Genomic DNA, 16,886 nt, shown 5'->3' with positions numbered 1-16,886 from the left:
CAACACACTGAGGATGGTAGAGCCCAGAAACTGAAAGAGCTTGGGTCTTTGATGATATCATTGTGTCATTGAACTAGGAAACTAACTTTAGAATTTTTGTTGTGTGAAGAATTACTGCTTAAGCCACTAATAGCTGAAATTTCCATTACTTGCAGCCAAAAACATTCCCAATGGATATAGCTTGGTTCTCTCTCTGTGTCTTTTTCCTCTCTAAAGCTATGCATCACTCAACATTTACTACTGGTTAGTATCTTTACAGTTATTATTTTTGAGTCATGCAGCAACTCCAAAAGATAGGTGCTACTATTCCCATTTTATATATGCAGAAACCATAGTCCTACAGACCTTGGATTCTAAGCCAGATTTGATTCCAATGCCAATCCTCTTAATTACAGTGCTAAAAAACCTCTTAGACATGTAGAAGTCCAGGTGCTCTGATTAAGTTGTGTGCTCTATCAGTTAGGAAGAGCATTTTATGCTTCTAGGAATACACATGTTCCTAATGCTCGACATTTAGACCATTAGATATTTGAAGAATTAATGGGCTTAACCTGGTTAACTGCAAAATTACAAGATAAGCTTTTTTTTATTGCTATTCTGCAAAACCAGGAGACACTTTCAACTCATTCCAAACAAAAACATTCAAGTCAATTCATTTTTTGGCAGCACAAAGGACTTGATAAATAGCATTATTAATAATAATCCAGGACTTAGGTATGTGATTCTTTTCTCTCCCTCGTGAAAAAACAAATGAACAGTAGGGTTTTTTTTTTTTAATATTTTATTTATTTATTTGACAGAGAGAGAGACAGCGAGAGAGGGAACACAAGTAGGGGGAGGGGGAGAGGGAAAAGCAGGCGGTGGAGCAGGGAGCCCGATGTGGGGCTCGATCCCAGGACACTGGGATCAAGACCTGAGCAGACGCTTAACGACTGAGCCACCCAGGCACCCCATGAACAGTAGGGTTTTGATGTATATGTTTAAGATATTCACATGGATATGTCTGAGAGGATATGGGGTGCTGCTATCTGTGGCCTTAAAAAGAAAAACGTATCTCCCTCTCCTTCTGCCCCTCCCCCTGCTTGTGCTAGCTCTGTCAAATAAAGAAAACCTTTAAAAAAAAAAAAGGAAGGGAGGAAGGAAGAAAGGAAAGAAAGAAAGAGAAAGAAAGAAAAGAAAAGGAAACCAAAAAAAAAAAGAAAAGAAAAAAGAAAGAAAAACATATCCCTTCCAGCTATTGTGTGGTACGGTGTATCTCTGCTCTCGAGCATTTACTGGAGAACTAAGGGATTAGGGAAAGCAGTTCAGAGGCAGCCTCCTTGAATTTGGAGTCAGGCTCACCTGAGCAACTCTCCTGTGTTTCCCCTTGTTTCCCTAAACCGAAAGGAGAAGACCTACTTCAGCTGTTCCTATGAGACTTAAGTGAGCTGAAATGCAAACATACTTATAATAATTAGGGCAAAAAATAAGAACTTAGTAAACATCTATGTGCTGAATAAAGGGATGGGTGCCTGGGAAGTAATGATGGCCCCTCTTTAGTGAATTACCAGTCCAATGCCTTAAGGGACAAGAAGTGGCGTCGTCTGCAAGACAGTAGAATCTGTGCTTGACACTTGAGATCATGTCCCAATTCCTCTTTCCATGTGGTCAAAAGACATGTTAGTGTCCCAACCCCCAGAACCTGTGAAAGTGACTTTATTTGGGAAAAGATCTTTGCAGATGTCCTTCAGTAAGGGCCTTCAGATGAGATCATCCTGTATTATCCCAATGGACCTTAAATCCGATGACAAGGATCATAACCAAGTTTGTCGGGTTAGTTTCTTCATCTGTAAAGTGGGGATAATATCCTAACTACCGTCTCATTTCCTGGGGTGGAAAATGGGATAACTGCAGCCCGGAGAAACGAGCAGATATTAAAAATGACATTCACTGAGCGTCTACCATGATCATTCACTGTGCTAAGCGCTTTCTATGAATGACTTAGCGATCTCTATTTTATTGATCTGGTAATCAACGCTCAGCGAAATACAGCATTTTGCCCAAAGCCACACAGCTAGCAAGCGGTAAAACAAACAAAAAAACAGGATTAAAATTCAAACCGACTTCCGAGATTTTATCCTTAAGCTAGACTGCCAGAGAGGATACAAATGAACGCACTCTAACAAAGTCAATTATTCTGGTATTGGCTCAGGCGCCACCCGACATCACTTCAACAACCGACCACTGGGTGAGGAGCTGCCTTCTTTCCCCTAGCGCGGCAGCGACAGGGTTAATGACGTCACTCCCAGGGGCCGGTGATACGCGGTCGCCCGACGGGTCCTTTCAAGGGCCAAAACCCGCGCGTGGCGCCTATAGATGAGGTCATAGAAGCGGACCAATAGAAATGCCTAATTTCCGTTTTCCGGGCTAATGCCTATCCTTTAACCCCAGCTCCGCCGCGGAAGAAGGAAAGGGCGGGCCTGGGGGCGGAGCAAGTCGAGGAAGCGGAAGCGGCCCCGGGAGCGTGGACAGGCGCCGGCCTCGGCCCCACGCCTGCCGGGACCCCCGCGTGTGCGGTGAGTGCGGCTGGCTAGGCGGCCGCCCTGAGGGGGTTAGCTCGCCGTCTCCCCGGCGCTGCAGGGGAGGGTCTCTCCGAGCGGTCCGAGCGGGGACAGGTGCTCACGCCTGTCACGTGCTGGGCGGTCTTCTGTGGCCTTTCTGCTCTGGGAGTTTGGGGGTTGACGGGAGCTTGGAGACTCCTCTCCCTCCTGCTCTGCCCTGACGGTGCTGGGTTCACCTGAACTGCCTTCACTTTCTAAAATCCCGGCCGTGCTGCTTGCGGTTGGCTCTTCTGTGGTGTGTTTGGCAAACATCCATTCCGCCCTGTGCGTGCTGGGTGCCGAGTTTACAACCTGAATGTACAGTTGCAGGTTATCGGCGCTGGGAGGGAAACGAATTGGGGGCTGAGATGAGCATAGGGGAATCTGAAGTGATGTTTAAGCTGAGACCCGCAGCAGGAGGAGAGGCAACTCTGCAATCCGGAAGCCCAGGGAAAACTACTTTGAGCAGAGGCAGTACTTTTGGCTAAGTCCCTGCGGGGGGAGTTGTAGAAAGGGGACCAATGTGAGCTGGGAGTACAGCGATACAAGATAAAGTTAGAGGGGGAGGGCAGTTCTGTAGGGCTTCAAGGCCGTGATGAGTGGTTGAGATTTTATTTCTATACAATGGGAAAACACTTCCGTTTCTGTTCTCATTTGGAGGAGACATTGGAGGCTTGTAAGTGAGGAAGGGACATGATAGACACAGGTACTCTTTAGGAACTGTATATAATTTCGATTATTACTGAGTATATAATTGGAAAGTATTGATGGTTTGGGTTAGGGTGGTGGTAGTGGAGATGCAAGTTGGAGAGTTAGAGGTGTTTCTGAAGGGGATTCAAAGGAACTAATGGAAGGATTGGGCATAGCAGACGAGGGAGAGGAACATGTCAGGGGTAAATCTTGGGTTTCTCCCTGAGCAGCGGAGTGGATGATGTGCCTGCCACCGGCCGAGAGGGGAAGAGTAGGATGGGGAATAATAGATGAGGATGTTATTTAAAGGATTTCATTTTGGACTTACTAAGGGTAAAGTGCCTGTGAGGCTTGTAAACGGAGGTGTCAGGTAGGCAGTTAGATACACAGGTCTGGAACCCAGGGGGAAGTTCCTAATGGGAAACAGTTTGCGAGTCCTCAGCATAGAATGCTGTCGGATTGGATGAGATCACTTAGCGAGAAATGTGGACGGAGAGGGGAAGACTTGAGAAATGCCACTATTTAGAGGTTAGGTATTGAATGTTTACCTCTTTCAAAGTGCAGTGCTAAGCCTGCTGAGAGGGTGGGATCAGTCACCCCTCCTATGTCTGGGAAATCTTTGCTGTTTCATTTCACAAGGCAAAATTGGGCTCTCAGCTACGGTTTTGAACACTTTATATACAATTCAGTTATAACACTGAAGTATGTTGTGTTTTAATTTTGCTTGCTTCTTTTCCACCACTTTGAATTTCTTTTTCATATATTTTTTTCAACCTAATAGCTTTCTAGCACATAGTGTGTTTGTATGCAGTATATTTCAGGTCCATGGTGTGAAGTTATTAGAAGGCCATCAAAGTGTTCCAAAAAAGATTAAGAAGGAGAATCATTTGGGAAAGAAAGGAGGCATGTAGAGGAGAAATAATAAGAAATTGTCATTTAAGCTGGATTTGAAGAATGGGTAGGATTAATATTAATAGAATGGCTTTTAAGTTTGGATCCTGAAAAAGAACAATGAGGAAGTTTGGCTTCTGTGTGTTGTTTGTGATTAGGGTATGTTAGGACTAAACTTTGACTGGCTTTGAATGCCAGTGTGAGTTTGAAATGTTTCGTGGAGTCAGTGGGAAACTTTTGAAGGTGTTGGAGCAGGGAGATGGCACGAAATTGGTGACTTTGTGGAAGATTAATCAGGCAGCAGCATGTGGTCACAGCAGATTAGATCCTCAGCAAAAAATAGTCTGAGTAGGAGATACAGCCTGAATCGGGAAGAGAGAGAAGGGAAAAAGAAGAGACAATTTTGAGAGCTACAGGAATGTGATGGTCAGATATGATGGTACAGGGTTCCCAGCATATACATTTTGTTAAGTGAAAGAAGCAAGACCCAACAGGTCATATGTAGTTTGATTTCATTTATATGACATACTTGAAAAGAGGCAAAACTAGAGGGATGGAAAACAGATCAGTGATTGCCAAGAGAGCCAGGAGGGGATAATTGCAAAAGGCTCCACTGGGGACTTTTTGGTGTTAGGAATCCATTCTCTAAGGTACTGTGGTGGAGGAGATGTGACTGCATTTGTCAGAATCAACACTGTACACCAAAGAGTGAACTTGACTGCAGATGAAAAAAAAAGTCAGCCAACGTGTCTGGAAATGGAATGCGGACTGCGAAAAATCTAACTTGTACAAAGTATAAAATAACTTCACTCAACAGGGTGGTGGTGGGGGAATTGACCTAAGTAATTTTGGAAAACAGTATTTTGAATTAATACTGTGAGGGAAAAGAAAAAAAGCTGTAAATAAATTGTACTACAGTTGGTAAGTTTGTTTCCCACAGCCATCCAGTTTAGCATTCTGAAGCTCCATGTGTACTAACAAATCAATGGTGGATACTGGGAGGCAGGTTTCTCACTGTCAAGAGAAAAAAGTTACAAGTAAAGTAAGAGGGGAAGACTAGAGTGAATTAGAGTTGGAGACATTAGGATGAACTTATTTCACAGATAGATAAATACAGGCTCCTGTGTTCACATAGGTTAGTATACAGATGTGTATTACCAGCCCTTTCTGGTGGAAGGACCTAGAAGCAGTGACGACAAGCACACCTAGCACTCGGATCTTAGCATTTTCAATAAAGGGAACCAGGGTTCCCTGGAGAAATGGCTAATTTCAGGGCTGGTCAGGGAAAATAGAAGATGAACTTGGAACAAGTGCTAGGAAGTAAGGACATGGAAAACAGGATGGGGTCACGTCACCAGACACGGAAGCGACCTGGAAGACTTCACCACTGGCCAAAGCTGGAACAGTTTGAGCAACAAAGTCACTATAGGATTAGGTTCTACCCCGAGTAGCAAAATACGTGTGAGACCATAGTGATGTAGATAAGTGATTGAATAAATAAATAGAGAAGAAGAGACAAACTTTCCCTACAGAAGAATTAAAAATAGTAGAGGTAGACATGATGAGAGAAATAGAAAATCCCCATGAAAACACCACAGTAATTGCTGCCAGTGGGATCCACTGGAGAACACTAAAATCAGAGGGAGACAATTAGGATATTTGCATAATCTCAAAATGTATCACCCCAAATATTTATTAGTTGCTGTGGTGATTTTAACATACACATTTTTAACAGAATTCTTTAGGACTCCTCCCCCTAGGAAGTGGAACTTAATTGCACTCCCCTGGTGTCGGCTGAACTGGGTGACTTCTAATAATATGGAAAGGGACAAATGGTAACTTCACAGTGGAAGAATCTGGCAGACGATACCTTAACCAAGTGGTCAAGGTTGATAGTACCAGTATGAGCACTTCACCTCTGTGATGCTCTGCAGAAACATCCATCACACCCGTCCAGTCATGAGAAAAATCTCAGGCAAACCCCAGATGAGTTTTCTGCCAAGTGCCTGGCCAGTACTATTTTTTTTTTTAAAGATTTTATTTATTTATTTGAGAGAGAGAATGAGAGAGAGAGAGAGAGAGCATGAGAAGGGGGAGGGTCAGAGGGAGAAGCAGACTCCCCGCCGAGCAGGGAGCCCCATGCGGGACTCGATCCAGGGACTCCAGGATTATGACCTGAGCCGAAGGCAGTCACTTAACCGACTGAGCCACCCAGGCGCCCTAGATTGACTCTTTTAATAACAAGTAAGGAGGTATCTTAACCTCGTTAGATGTAGGTACAATCTCTCAATATATCTGCAGTCTTTTTTATTTATTTTATTTTTATTTTATTTTTTTTAAAGATTTTATTTATTTATTTGAGAGAGAGAATGAGAGAGAGAGAGAGAGAGAGAGCATGAGAAGGGGGAGGGTCAGAGGGAGAAGCAGACTCCCCGCCGAGCAGGGAGCCCCATGCAGGACTCGATCCAGGGACTCCAGGATCATGACCTGAGCCGAAGGCAGTGGCTTAACCAACTGAGCCACCCAGGCGCCCAGGCCAGTACTATTGAAGAGTGTCTTGGTCGTGAGAAAGGAGACCAAGACACGGCCACCTGCTGGCTAAACGCAGTGTGTCCTGGCAAATCCGAAGTTAACTAGTATCAGAGTATTGTACTAACGTGGTCTCTTGGGGTGGGGTGTTAACTTTAGAGGAAGCTGAGAAGTGTACGGGAGCTTTCTGTTTATCTTTCCAAACTCTTCTGTAAAACTAAAATTATTTCAAAATAAACAGTTAAAACTAATGTACAGAGAAAATCTGTAAATGACTGCATTTTTAGACAAATACAAGCACAGAAGAACTAAGAAATGCTGGTGTGGTTATAATAAAGCAGCCAAGTGATGAAATGACCCTAGAGTTAGCAACCAATGACTTAAGGAAAGGGAGTAATTCAGGGGCCATCCATGGTTAAGGATTATAATGGTAAAGCCTAAGCCAAGCTGCACTTTCCAGGGAGTTCTTTGGAACCTTACGGGTCCCTTGAGATGTTTCAAGAAAAAGTGAGTAAGTATGCAAATCTTACATACGTTAGCCCGTGCTTAGTGGTCAATTAGCAAATGAGAAGAACCTGAAAACCTTTCTTAAAAACGCCTAGTTATTTTCATTCAATTCACTATTTCTCAAATCCATGCCATCTTTGAACCCTTCTTTTTTCCCCATGCCCACTAATAATCTTGCAAAATTAGTTGTTCTTGGAAAATTTCCAGTTCTTGGAAAATCTTGGAAAATTCTTGTTTTAGAAATATCCAGTATTGTCTAGGAACTTCTCAGGTCTGCTCTAGGGGACCAACTTTAGAACTTTAGAAATGAATGGACTGTACAGCTTTGGAAGGTAGAGAAATCACCAGATGGCATTTTTCTTGATACATTCACTGCTTTCAGGAGCCTTGGGTAACTAAGGGGTTATCTGTTGTATGCCCTGTGCATGGTGAGGTCTCTGTACCCAGAAGTGACCTGTTAGATTTCCTCTAAATGAAATACTAAATATTCCAACATAATCTTACTTTGGAGGGCACTGAAAATTACTGGTCACCTCTAAAAAAAAATAAAATAAACAAGTTTTTGTTTTAGCTACTCTGGATTACATAGAGAATTTGTAGGCAATCTTTGATTTTCTCTCATTAACTTGAATATATATAAGTGCAGCCTATTGTTTGTTCTGGACGTTTTAGGATGGAAACCAAGAAATCAAATGATACGGTCAGTCTCTCATCACAAAGTTGTCCTAGGTTATAAGAAACACAAGCACTGACACTTGTATCATAGTTAACGTAAATAATGGTCTATTTTTACCCAGAACTATTGTTGAATTGTTGTCCCCAAACACATCACACACTAGCCAAGGTGTGTGTGTTCTTAGTTTTTGTGTTGGTATCTTGTTTATTTTCATTTTTAAAATCTTGGAAGCACTGACTGCGTAGTTCCTGGACGCTTGGGCCCACGGTGGACCCAGGTGGTTTTGTCTTGCACCTGTGAAGCCCCGGGATTAAGCGTGGCACTGGTGGATGCCACCTACTGGTTGAGAACAACCCAGTGATCCTTTTGGGGTTTTGTTTTTGTCTTCCAGAACTGCTATGATGGAAGTTAAAGGGAAAAAAAAATTCACAGGAAAAGGTGCAAAGACGTCACAAGAGAAAAACAGATTTCATAAAAGCAATGGTAAGAGAACCATACCAAACCATGCTTCCCATAGGTGGTGGCCCCTATAGTTGGAGAGAGGGGTTGGTGGGATGAGGAGCCTAGAGCAGAGTCTGTTTCCATGGGTTAGGATTAGGAAAAAGCAGGAGTTACTGTGTCCGAGTTTGCGTGTTCCCCACGAAACTGAGACATTTAAGAAATTGCCAGGATAATCAGAGAATGCTATTCTCACGGGAGACCCCCAGTCTTATCTGGGAATGCCTTTTCTTTCTTTATTAATTTGCTGCAACATTTTATGTTCATGTTCAGTAAATTGTGCCTGATGAATGCATACTACTGGTGAACCAAATACTTTTCATCCTCAGTGTTTCTAGTTGTGCAGTCTTTATTATTCCATCAGGTGTCACTGTTGCGGAGCAGAAAAGTCAGGGACTCTACAGAGTCTAACTGATTGGAATCTAAGGCATCTTTGTTTTTTTTCTTGCAACAATCTTAGGGCTTAGCTGTTGCAGTTTTCATCTCATTTGTTAGCTACTTCATTTGCAAGCTTAGTTAGCTAACAGTTTTTATCAAATAACTGTACTATAGGCTTTGAGGAAATTTTTCCAAAACTAGCAATTCTGAAAAATTAATGTCTTTAATTTGATATGATATTTAATAAAATAATAATGACATCCTTAAAATTTTTAAAAATAAATTAACATCTTTAATTTTAATTTGATACGTGATTTAATATGGCATTTCTAAGTTTTAGGCATTCATTTTATTTTTAGATTCATTGTTATTGAATCATTGAAAATTATGTATGAAGACTTGAATGACAAGAAGTCATTAAAGTAGAATACAAGATAATACAAATAATATTTTATCTTATTAAGTAATGTTAACATGCTTAAAACAGAAACATACCTGACTGACAACAATGGTTATCCGTAGCATTACGGATAGTTTTTATTATGCACTTCTCTAGTTTGTCGATTTTCTATAGTGAATCTGTATTATAATTTTATAAATCAGAAATTTATTTGAGAGAGAGAAAGAGAACACCCACGTGCAGGCGATGGGGGAAGAAGGAGGGGGGAACAGAGGAAGAGGGAGAGAATCTTAAGCAGCCTCCACGCCCAGCATGGAGCTGGACCCGGGGCTCAATCTCATGACCCCAGGATTGTGACCCGAGCCATAATCACGAGTCAGACGCTCAACCAACTGAGCCACCGAGGTGCCCCTAAATCAGAAAGTTTTTAAATTTTGTTTTGATTTTTTAAAATCCCGTTCTCCATATATTGAGAGTAGGACAAAGTACGTTTCACTGAAGAGTGTGTAATTTTGTGTAACAAATACAGCCCAATAGGTAACAGAGATCTAGGCTCAGGATCACTGAACTCTGATAATTATTTACTATTGTCCCTAGATTCTGGTTCGTCGAAGACGTTTCCAAGGAAAGTTGGCAAGGAAGGTGGACCTAAAATCACATCTAAGAACTTTGAGAAATGTGCCACAAAACCTGGGAAAAAAGGTGTAAAGCAGTTCAAAAATAAGCAGCAAGGGGATAAAATACCAAAGAACAAATTCCAGCAGGCAAATAAATTCAACAGGAAGAGGAAATTCCAGGCGGACGGTAAAAGTGGTGGTAAGCACTGATTCCTTCAGCATAGTCTTTGCAGAAGCCTTGCTCCGCCCGAACTGTGCAGGAGGGAGAGGGAGGCTCTAGAAGTCTGGTGGAGACCTCCCGTTCTTGCTCCTTGACAGGCAGCATTTGGGGTGGGAGGAGGGTAGCCCGGATCAAGGAAGAAGCACCAGGAAGCACCTTGCCTGCTCAAAATTGTCTTCTGGTGCTTCAAGGACCTTACTGCCTAGGCCCTTGCTGAATTATCCGAGCTGTGGAGTTCAGCTAAGCTGGAGCGGCTTCATATAGTAGAACCCCAGTGAAACATCCCTTTCTGTAGGCCGAATTTTATTGATTGATTCAACAAACAAATACTTAAGTTTTCTGTGCACTTTGCCAGGAGAAGGGAAAGAAAAATTCTCACAACCAGTAGGGGCACGCGCCCCAACTCAGCTAGAGCTCTTGGCACTGCATTTTAAACACATGTGGTTCCTACGTTAAGGCCCGTCGTGGCGTAGCTTTGGGTCCTTTTCTGTGGGAGCTAGGTTCCTGACGTGTCCGAACGGAGCTCTGATTTTATTTTCTCAGATTTTTATATCAGCAGCTGAGGGGAATTGGATACTAGAGATCCCCAAAGTTGTTAGATACACTGCAGCCTAGCATGGCAGATGTCAGGGTGCCCGGAAGTTGGTGGGATTAAATGAGCTCTGGGTCAGCCTTTCTCTTCTACTGGGCAGTGCATGAAGCCCTGATACAAACAGGAAACATGCCCTCTGCTTCCTGCAGTCTCTGATTACCACCGGGGAACAGATAAGTAACGGGAATAGTTAAGTACATTGCAGTAAAGTGTATAGCCGTTAAGAATTATGTTCTTGAGAAATAATTTAGTTTTGTGGAAGAATACTTATAGTAGAATAATGTTTAAGCGAAGCAGTGAGATTCTGATTTTTTTTTTTTTTTTTAAGATTTTATTTATTTATTTGAGAGAGCGAGAATGAGAGAGAGAGAGAGCACATGAGAGGGGGGAGGGTCAAAGGGAGAAGCAGACTCCCCGCCGAGCAGGGAGCCCGATGCGGGACTCGATCCCGGGACTCCAGGATCATGACCTGAGCCGAAGGCAGTCGCTCAACCAACTGAGCCACCCAGGCGCCCCCTTTTTTTTAAGATTTTATTTATTTATTTGAGAGAGAGAGAGCATGAGGGGGGGAGGGTCAGAGGGAGAAGCAGACTCCCCGCCGAGCAGGGAGCCCAATGCGGGACTCCATCCGGGGACTCCAGGATCATGACCTGAGCCGAAGGCAGTCGCTTAACCAACTGAGCCACCCAGGCGCCCCGAGATTCTGAGTTTTTAAAGATTAATATAAAACATACATAGGGAAATGGCAGGAAGAAAATAAAATGTTACTAGTTATATGTGGGTTTTGAGATGATAGGGGAATTTTGTTTTTTTGCATTTTCCAAGACTTTTATAATGCGTGTATTTTCTAGTCTGAGAGGGGGAGACGTTTAGAAGGCAGTAATTCTCCAAAGGGTTCCTTGCAGGACACTCAAATAATATCCATTTTATTAAGTTGTTCTTTGTTGGCGTCAATGGGTTTTTGGATTTATTTGGTGGGATACTTAGCTTTTGAAGACAAAAAAAAATGCTAATAGAAAGATACTGGACTTAGAGAACATTACTCTGTAGAAAGCTGAGAAATTTTGACTGGGCGCTGTCATGAGTAAGAGGCAGCAGAGCATGAAGTTTCAGAGTTGTCTCTGGGTTTCAGCCCTGGCTCCACCACTGAGGACTTGCGTCACCTTGGACAAGGAACAGAAGGAACTCCTTAGTGCCTGTGTCTCCCTGATGTGAGAAGGAGCATATTAATAGGGTTGTTGTGAGAATTAAATGATAGATAACAACACTCAGCGTACTGAAAATTTTCATACATTTTTCCCTGTTTTAGATTGGACTAATTTTTGTTTACACTAAGAACTGATTTTGTTTACAGTAAGAACTGATTATACCTAAAGTCCAAGGACTGTAATGTTTTAGAGTAGAATTTTTATTTCACAATTGAGAAGGAAGCTTAACATTTTTCAGTTGCTTTTACAATCCTTTCGATTTTTTTTTCTTAATAGGGTGTCCTGTTAAGAGTCAATATGTAGCTGTTGAATGAATGAATGAGTGGTTGTTTTCAACCAAATTTAAAATGTATAAACTGCTCAGAAAATGAAATTAAGTCTCAGTTTATAGGGAATGATATTTTTACAGTGAATATTGATCCTGATCAGTGTTGCCCTGTGTCCCTAATTTGTACTGGTTTGTGACATTCAGAATGTTAAATGTACTTTATTTCTACAATGACTAGAATAATTTCTCTAATGACTAGAATCAGCAGCCAAGAAACCTAAATGGGATGACTTCAAAAAGAAGAAAAAAGAACTAAAGCAAAGCAGGCAACTAAGTGACAAAGCCAACTACGACGTTGTTGTTCGGGCGAAGCAGATTTGGGAGATCTTACGAAGGTAATGCTACCTCGTGGCGTCACTATTAGTCCTTTGAGAGGATGGAGGAGCACCCGTGTACCTCGTAAACAGTGAGCTGTCCTCCGCTAACCTGCACTGCCCTGGGGGTGTTGGGGGAACACTCAGCACGCTGCTAGACGCATCAGTATTGGACGTCTGCCCGTGGCAGAAGTGTGCGGAATCATGAGGATGGTGTCAGATGTGTTTATGAAAATGTATGAGAATTAAAATGGGGTGGAAATCCTTCCTGACAGAGTTCTGAGAAAATGAAAGACAATTTCTTTTATCGGCTCGCTTTTGAGATACTTAAGTAATTGGGGTCTTGGACATGTTTTATTATTTTCTTTACTGCCGAGGTTCTGGCTGTGAAGATTTAAATTGATGCATAAAATTACACCTTGTGAGATGAGTTCTTGTCTTTGAGAAAATTACTTTTCTCTGGCTGCTCTGGAATAGTAATTTTAACGTCAGAGGTTTGCTGCCTCCGAAGAGAAAAATCACACCTAACTGGGTGAACGTACGCTGGTAGGGTTTTTAGTTTCTCCCGTTTAAAATAATGTCTTTACTTAAGCTGTGTTTCCCCCTTTATTCTCATTTATAGAAAAGACTGTGACAAAGAAAAGAGAGTGAAATTGATGAGTGATTTGCAGAAGTTGATTCAAGGAAAAATTAAAACTGTAAGTAGGGTAGCCTCATAGTTGCATGTATTAACAATTGAAATCAGCTCACTCTTAGGAAAGGCTAGGTGACCATTCGTGATCTGTGAAACTGTTTTAAATGTATTTGACCACAAATTTCAAGTACCTTTTAGAATACTGACTAAATAAAAAAATTTAATAGTGGGGACCTTACTGCTGGGAAATTATTAAAATATCAAGTATTTGGCTGTGTCATCTTTTCCAAAATTAAAGTAAATCAGTGTTCTTTAAAGTTGCCTTGAGGAATTTATTAGTTCATTAGTATTTGTCAGAATGTCTTGCTCTGAACTCCATATGCTTTCATATGTTCTAAATTGCTGACTTTTTAAATATATGTAAACAGATGATTACTTTCATTTCTTCATTGCTTTTACAAACATCATACAGAGATCTTTATAGATTTGGGAGTTCTAAACTGATTTTCATTGTTGCTGCTTAATTGTATTTTATAATAAACCTCTGTTGACAACTTGTGTATTTGGATAAATACTTAGTGACTATTCACTTGTAAGACAACAGACTTAGTAGTTTTGGGGACCCTAGAGGGGTAGTCTTTGCCAAAGCATACATAGGTCTAATCAGATGCTATTTTCCAGTTTGAAGGAATGTCTTGAAATAAGCAAGTTCCCAGCAACTGCTTTCTTCTTTATCTGGGAAGAAAGGTTTTTTTAGGCTAGAACTTTTCCTCAGCTCCAGCAGTAGTCTGTTATCCTTGATTTAGAAGTATTTTACACTCAACATCCTTTCCCAACTACCCTTAGGTTAATACTGCATGGCCTTGGGTGTGAATGTGGTGTTCAGATCCTCCCTCTGCTGCTTAAAATATGTGTGCCCTGGGAAAGTAACAACCTCTGTATCAATAACTGTGTGCTAGGGTTTATGCTCACCATTGCATACTTTGTCTCCTTTAACTTACTGTCTTCGTCCCTGATGGACATTTGAGACATCTGGGGCTCAGAAAAATTAAGTTTTGTCCCCAGGGTCACAGGGATAGCATGTTCCTTAACTTCTCATAAACTTGCTTTTCTCATCTGCAAAATGGGCACAGCAATAGCACACTCTTAAGGTTGCTTTGAGGCCTAAATGAGGAAAATGTACTTGAAGTATCAATCCTGGTCATACAGTAAATAATCAATATGCACAAAACAGCCTTCTTGTTAAAAAATTTATTTTTAGTTAAAATCTCTCTACAAACCTCCCTTAAGAAAATTCTTCTGAAATGCCTGACTTTGATGGAGGTCCACCTTCATCTTCTGACTTGTTGGAATTAAAATTTTTAGAGACAGGATGAGCAGCAAATCATAAGCACTATTAAAGTAGACTGGTAATGTAAAAAAATAATTTTGCTTGACTATTTGTGGTTATTGCTGTAGAAAATTGATCAGCAAGTCCTGTAACGAGGATCTGATTTATCCAGTAGCTGGGGGTAGGGGGTGGAATTTTGAAATACAGCAACTTTTCTAGGAATAAAACAGATCTATATTCAGGGATTAGAGTGAAAATGTGAGAAACAGAGGGATTAGCTTATAATTGCCAATGTGTATATAGAAACATTTACTCATGTAGCAAGGCTTTTAGATCTGTCTTCTTTCTATACCTTTGGTTGCCAAGGCCAAACATTCCTAGATTGCTTACGTAAGGAAAAAAAAAATCAGAGTAATAAAATTTTTGAATTGGAAAATTTCCATTAGGGAAAGTAACTTCCAGCGAAATGAGAAATATAGTGTGTATAATCATTAGACAGGTTTGGTTTGATACGGTTTGTTTTTAATTATGATGATAGGAATCGTGCAAAATGGTTAAATCTATCCCTTTCTCTGTGTCGCAAAACCAAAGAATGCCATTTTGTACAATTAAAACATGTATTTCTTCTCCTGAGCAACCTAGGTTTGACTTTATCCATGAAGACTCTACCTCTTTTCTAGCAAGGAATTCTAAAAGCAGTAGCAATAAAACATTAATACTGTGATAGAAACATACATCGTCAAAGAGAATTAGTCTAAAGGCCCAAACTGGTCTTTCCTACAGATTGCATTTGCCCATGATTCCACTCGTGTGATCCAGTGTTACATTCAGTATGGTAATGAAGAGCAGCGAAAACAGGCTTTTGAGGAACTGCGAGGTATTTCTTATATGTGGAAGATTATTTATAATAAGTCACTGTTTTTTTCTTGAAATACCCCAAACTGCCCATGGTAATTCTTGTTGAGGGAAAGCTGTGTGTTCTCTGCAGGACCTTTTTTGGGTTTTTTTGTTCTTTGTGTGGGACAAGTTAAGAGAGTTGTCTGTGTTCCCGGGATTGTGCATTTACGTAGTTCTTTGCTTCTGGAGGACTGAAATGAGGTTAGCAAATCATTGTAATGTATTTTGTTTTTCAGATGATTTGGTCCAATTAAGTAAAGCTAAATATTCCAGAAATATTGTGAAGAAATTCCTCATGTATGGGTGAGTTGTTTTATTTATAAAATGTATTGTCATTAGCTTTTTTTTTTTTTTTAAAGATTTTATTTATTTGACAGAGAGAGACAGCGAGAGAGGGAACACAAGCAGGGGGAGCGGGAGAGGGAGAAGCAGGCTTCCCGCTGAGCAGGGAGCCCGATGCGGGGCTCGATTCCAGGACCCTGGGACCATGACCTGAGCCGAAGGCAGACGCTTAACGACTGAGCCACCCAGGCGCCCCTTGTCATTAGCTTTTTAAAGGTTGGGATACCACTTGTGCCCGTGGTCTGGGATCATAATAATGGCCCTAGGCAGATGCTTGTGATGTTTCTTAAAAGCAATTATTGAGGCGATGTAAATGATGGCCTTACCTTCACCACTTTCGTGAGTGTGTTTTGACGCCCTGGAAGAAGAGATGACCAGTATTCAGAAGGTGGATGGCCAGGAGGGGGAAGGTGAGGGGAGTCAGCAGGGTCGGTAGGTTAGGCAATGTCAGGATAGGAGAATTTCCTAAATTAGCTGGAATTGCTACTTGTCCTGACTTTTTTTTTTTTTTTAAGATTTTATTTATTTATTTATTTATTTGAGAGAAAGAGAGACAGACAGAGAAACAGCATGAGAGGGAAGAGGGTCGCAGGGAGCCCGATGTGGGACTCGATCCCAGGACTCCGGGATCATGACCTGAGCCGAAGGCAGTCGCTTAACCGACTGAGCCACCCAGGCGCCCCTGACTTCTTTTTTTGAGCGGAAGGTGCCAAAACGCGCTCACTGGCAGTAGAGAAGTTCGGCTGACAAAATTTCCGAGTATTTCTGGCTGTAATCGTCAGCTGCTTGATTAGGTTAAGATGTAACGTCAGTACTGGTCACTACGTGCTGTTTGAATGGAGAATCCTAGATGTGTTGTATTCGTGTTTCCCATGTCTTCGACTTTTACTTTCTCCTGCCGAAGAGTTTAATATGGGGAAGGGACGCGGGTCACAGCTCCCTGTGCCTCTGAGGTCACTCGGTCCTCTCCTCAGCCGCATTCTCTCTGTTCTGTGATCGAAGAAGCTGCATCACAGAGAATTCCAGTAACTTGCTCGGGATCTCTCAGCTGCTAGGCCGAGTCAGGTCTCAGACGTCAGTAGCAGGCTGGCTGCCGCGGAAGCTGGCAAGCTGGAGGTGGAACGACCACTCATCTCGGCTGGCCTTCTCACAAGTGTTTCTTGGCCCACCGGTGGCCCCACATTTTGATGGGTGGGCTTCAGGGGAAGTTACGTTTTGTTGCCGCCCAGCTTTCTTCTCCTTGTCACTGATTTTTC

At 41.9% G+C, this 16,886-nt stretch overlaps 1 protein-coding gene across 1 annotated transcript in view; it reads left to right on the top strand.

Annotated features, from left to right (window-relative positions):
• The first annotated feature begins 2,465 nt into the window (after nt 1–2,465).
• Nucleotides 2,466–16,886, top strand: part of PUM3 (pumilio RNA binding family member 3) — a 47,373-nt gene continuing 32,952 nt past the window's right edge. The window contains exons 1-7 of the mRNA XM_035029135.1: nt 2,466–2,555; nt 8,264–8,355; nt 9,746–9,964; nt 12,313–12,448; nt 13,050–13,125; nt 15,175–15,268; nt 15,525–15,591. Of these exons, the coding sequence (XP_034885026.1) occupies nt 8,271–8,355; nt 9,746–9,964; nt 12,313–12,448; nt 13,050–13,125; nt 15,175–15,268; nt 15,525–15,591 (677 nt within the window). The 5' untranslated portion in view covers nt 2,466–2,555; nt 8,264–8,270. The remainder of the gene's footprint in view (nt 2,556–8,263; nt 8,356–9,745; nt 9,965–12,312; nt 12,449–13,049; nt 13,126–15,174; nt 15,269–15,524; nt 15,592–16,886) is intronic.

The sequence above is a fragment of the Mirounga leonina genome, unplaced genomic scaffold (genome assembly GCF_011800145.1).
Source record: "Mirounga leonina isolate KUSES-001 unplaced genomic scaffold, KU_Mleo_1.0 Mir_224, whole genome shotgun sequence".
Classification (NCBI taxonomy): Eukaryota; Metazoa; Chordata; class Mammalia; order Carnivora; family Phocidae; genus Mirounga; species Mirounga leonina.
The sequence above is the reverse complement of the archived record's forward strand: the minus strand, read 5'-3'. Positions and strand labels throughout refer to the sequence as shown.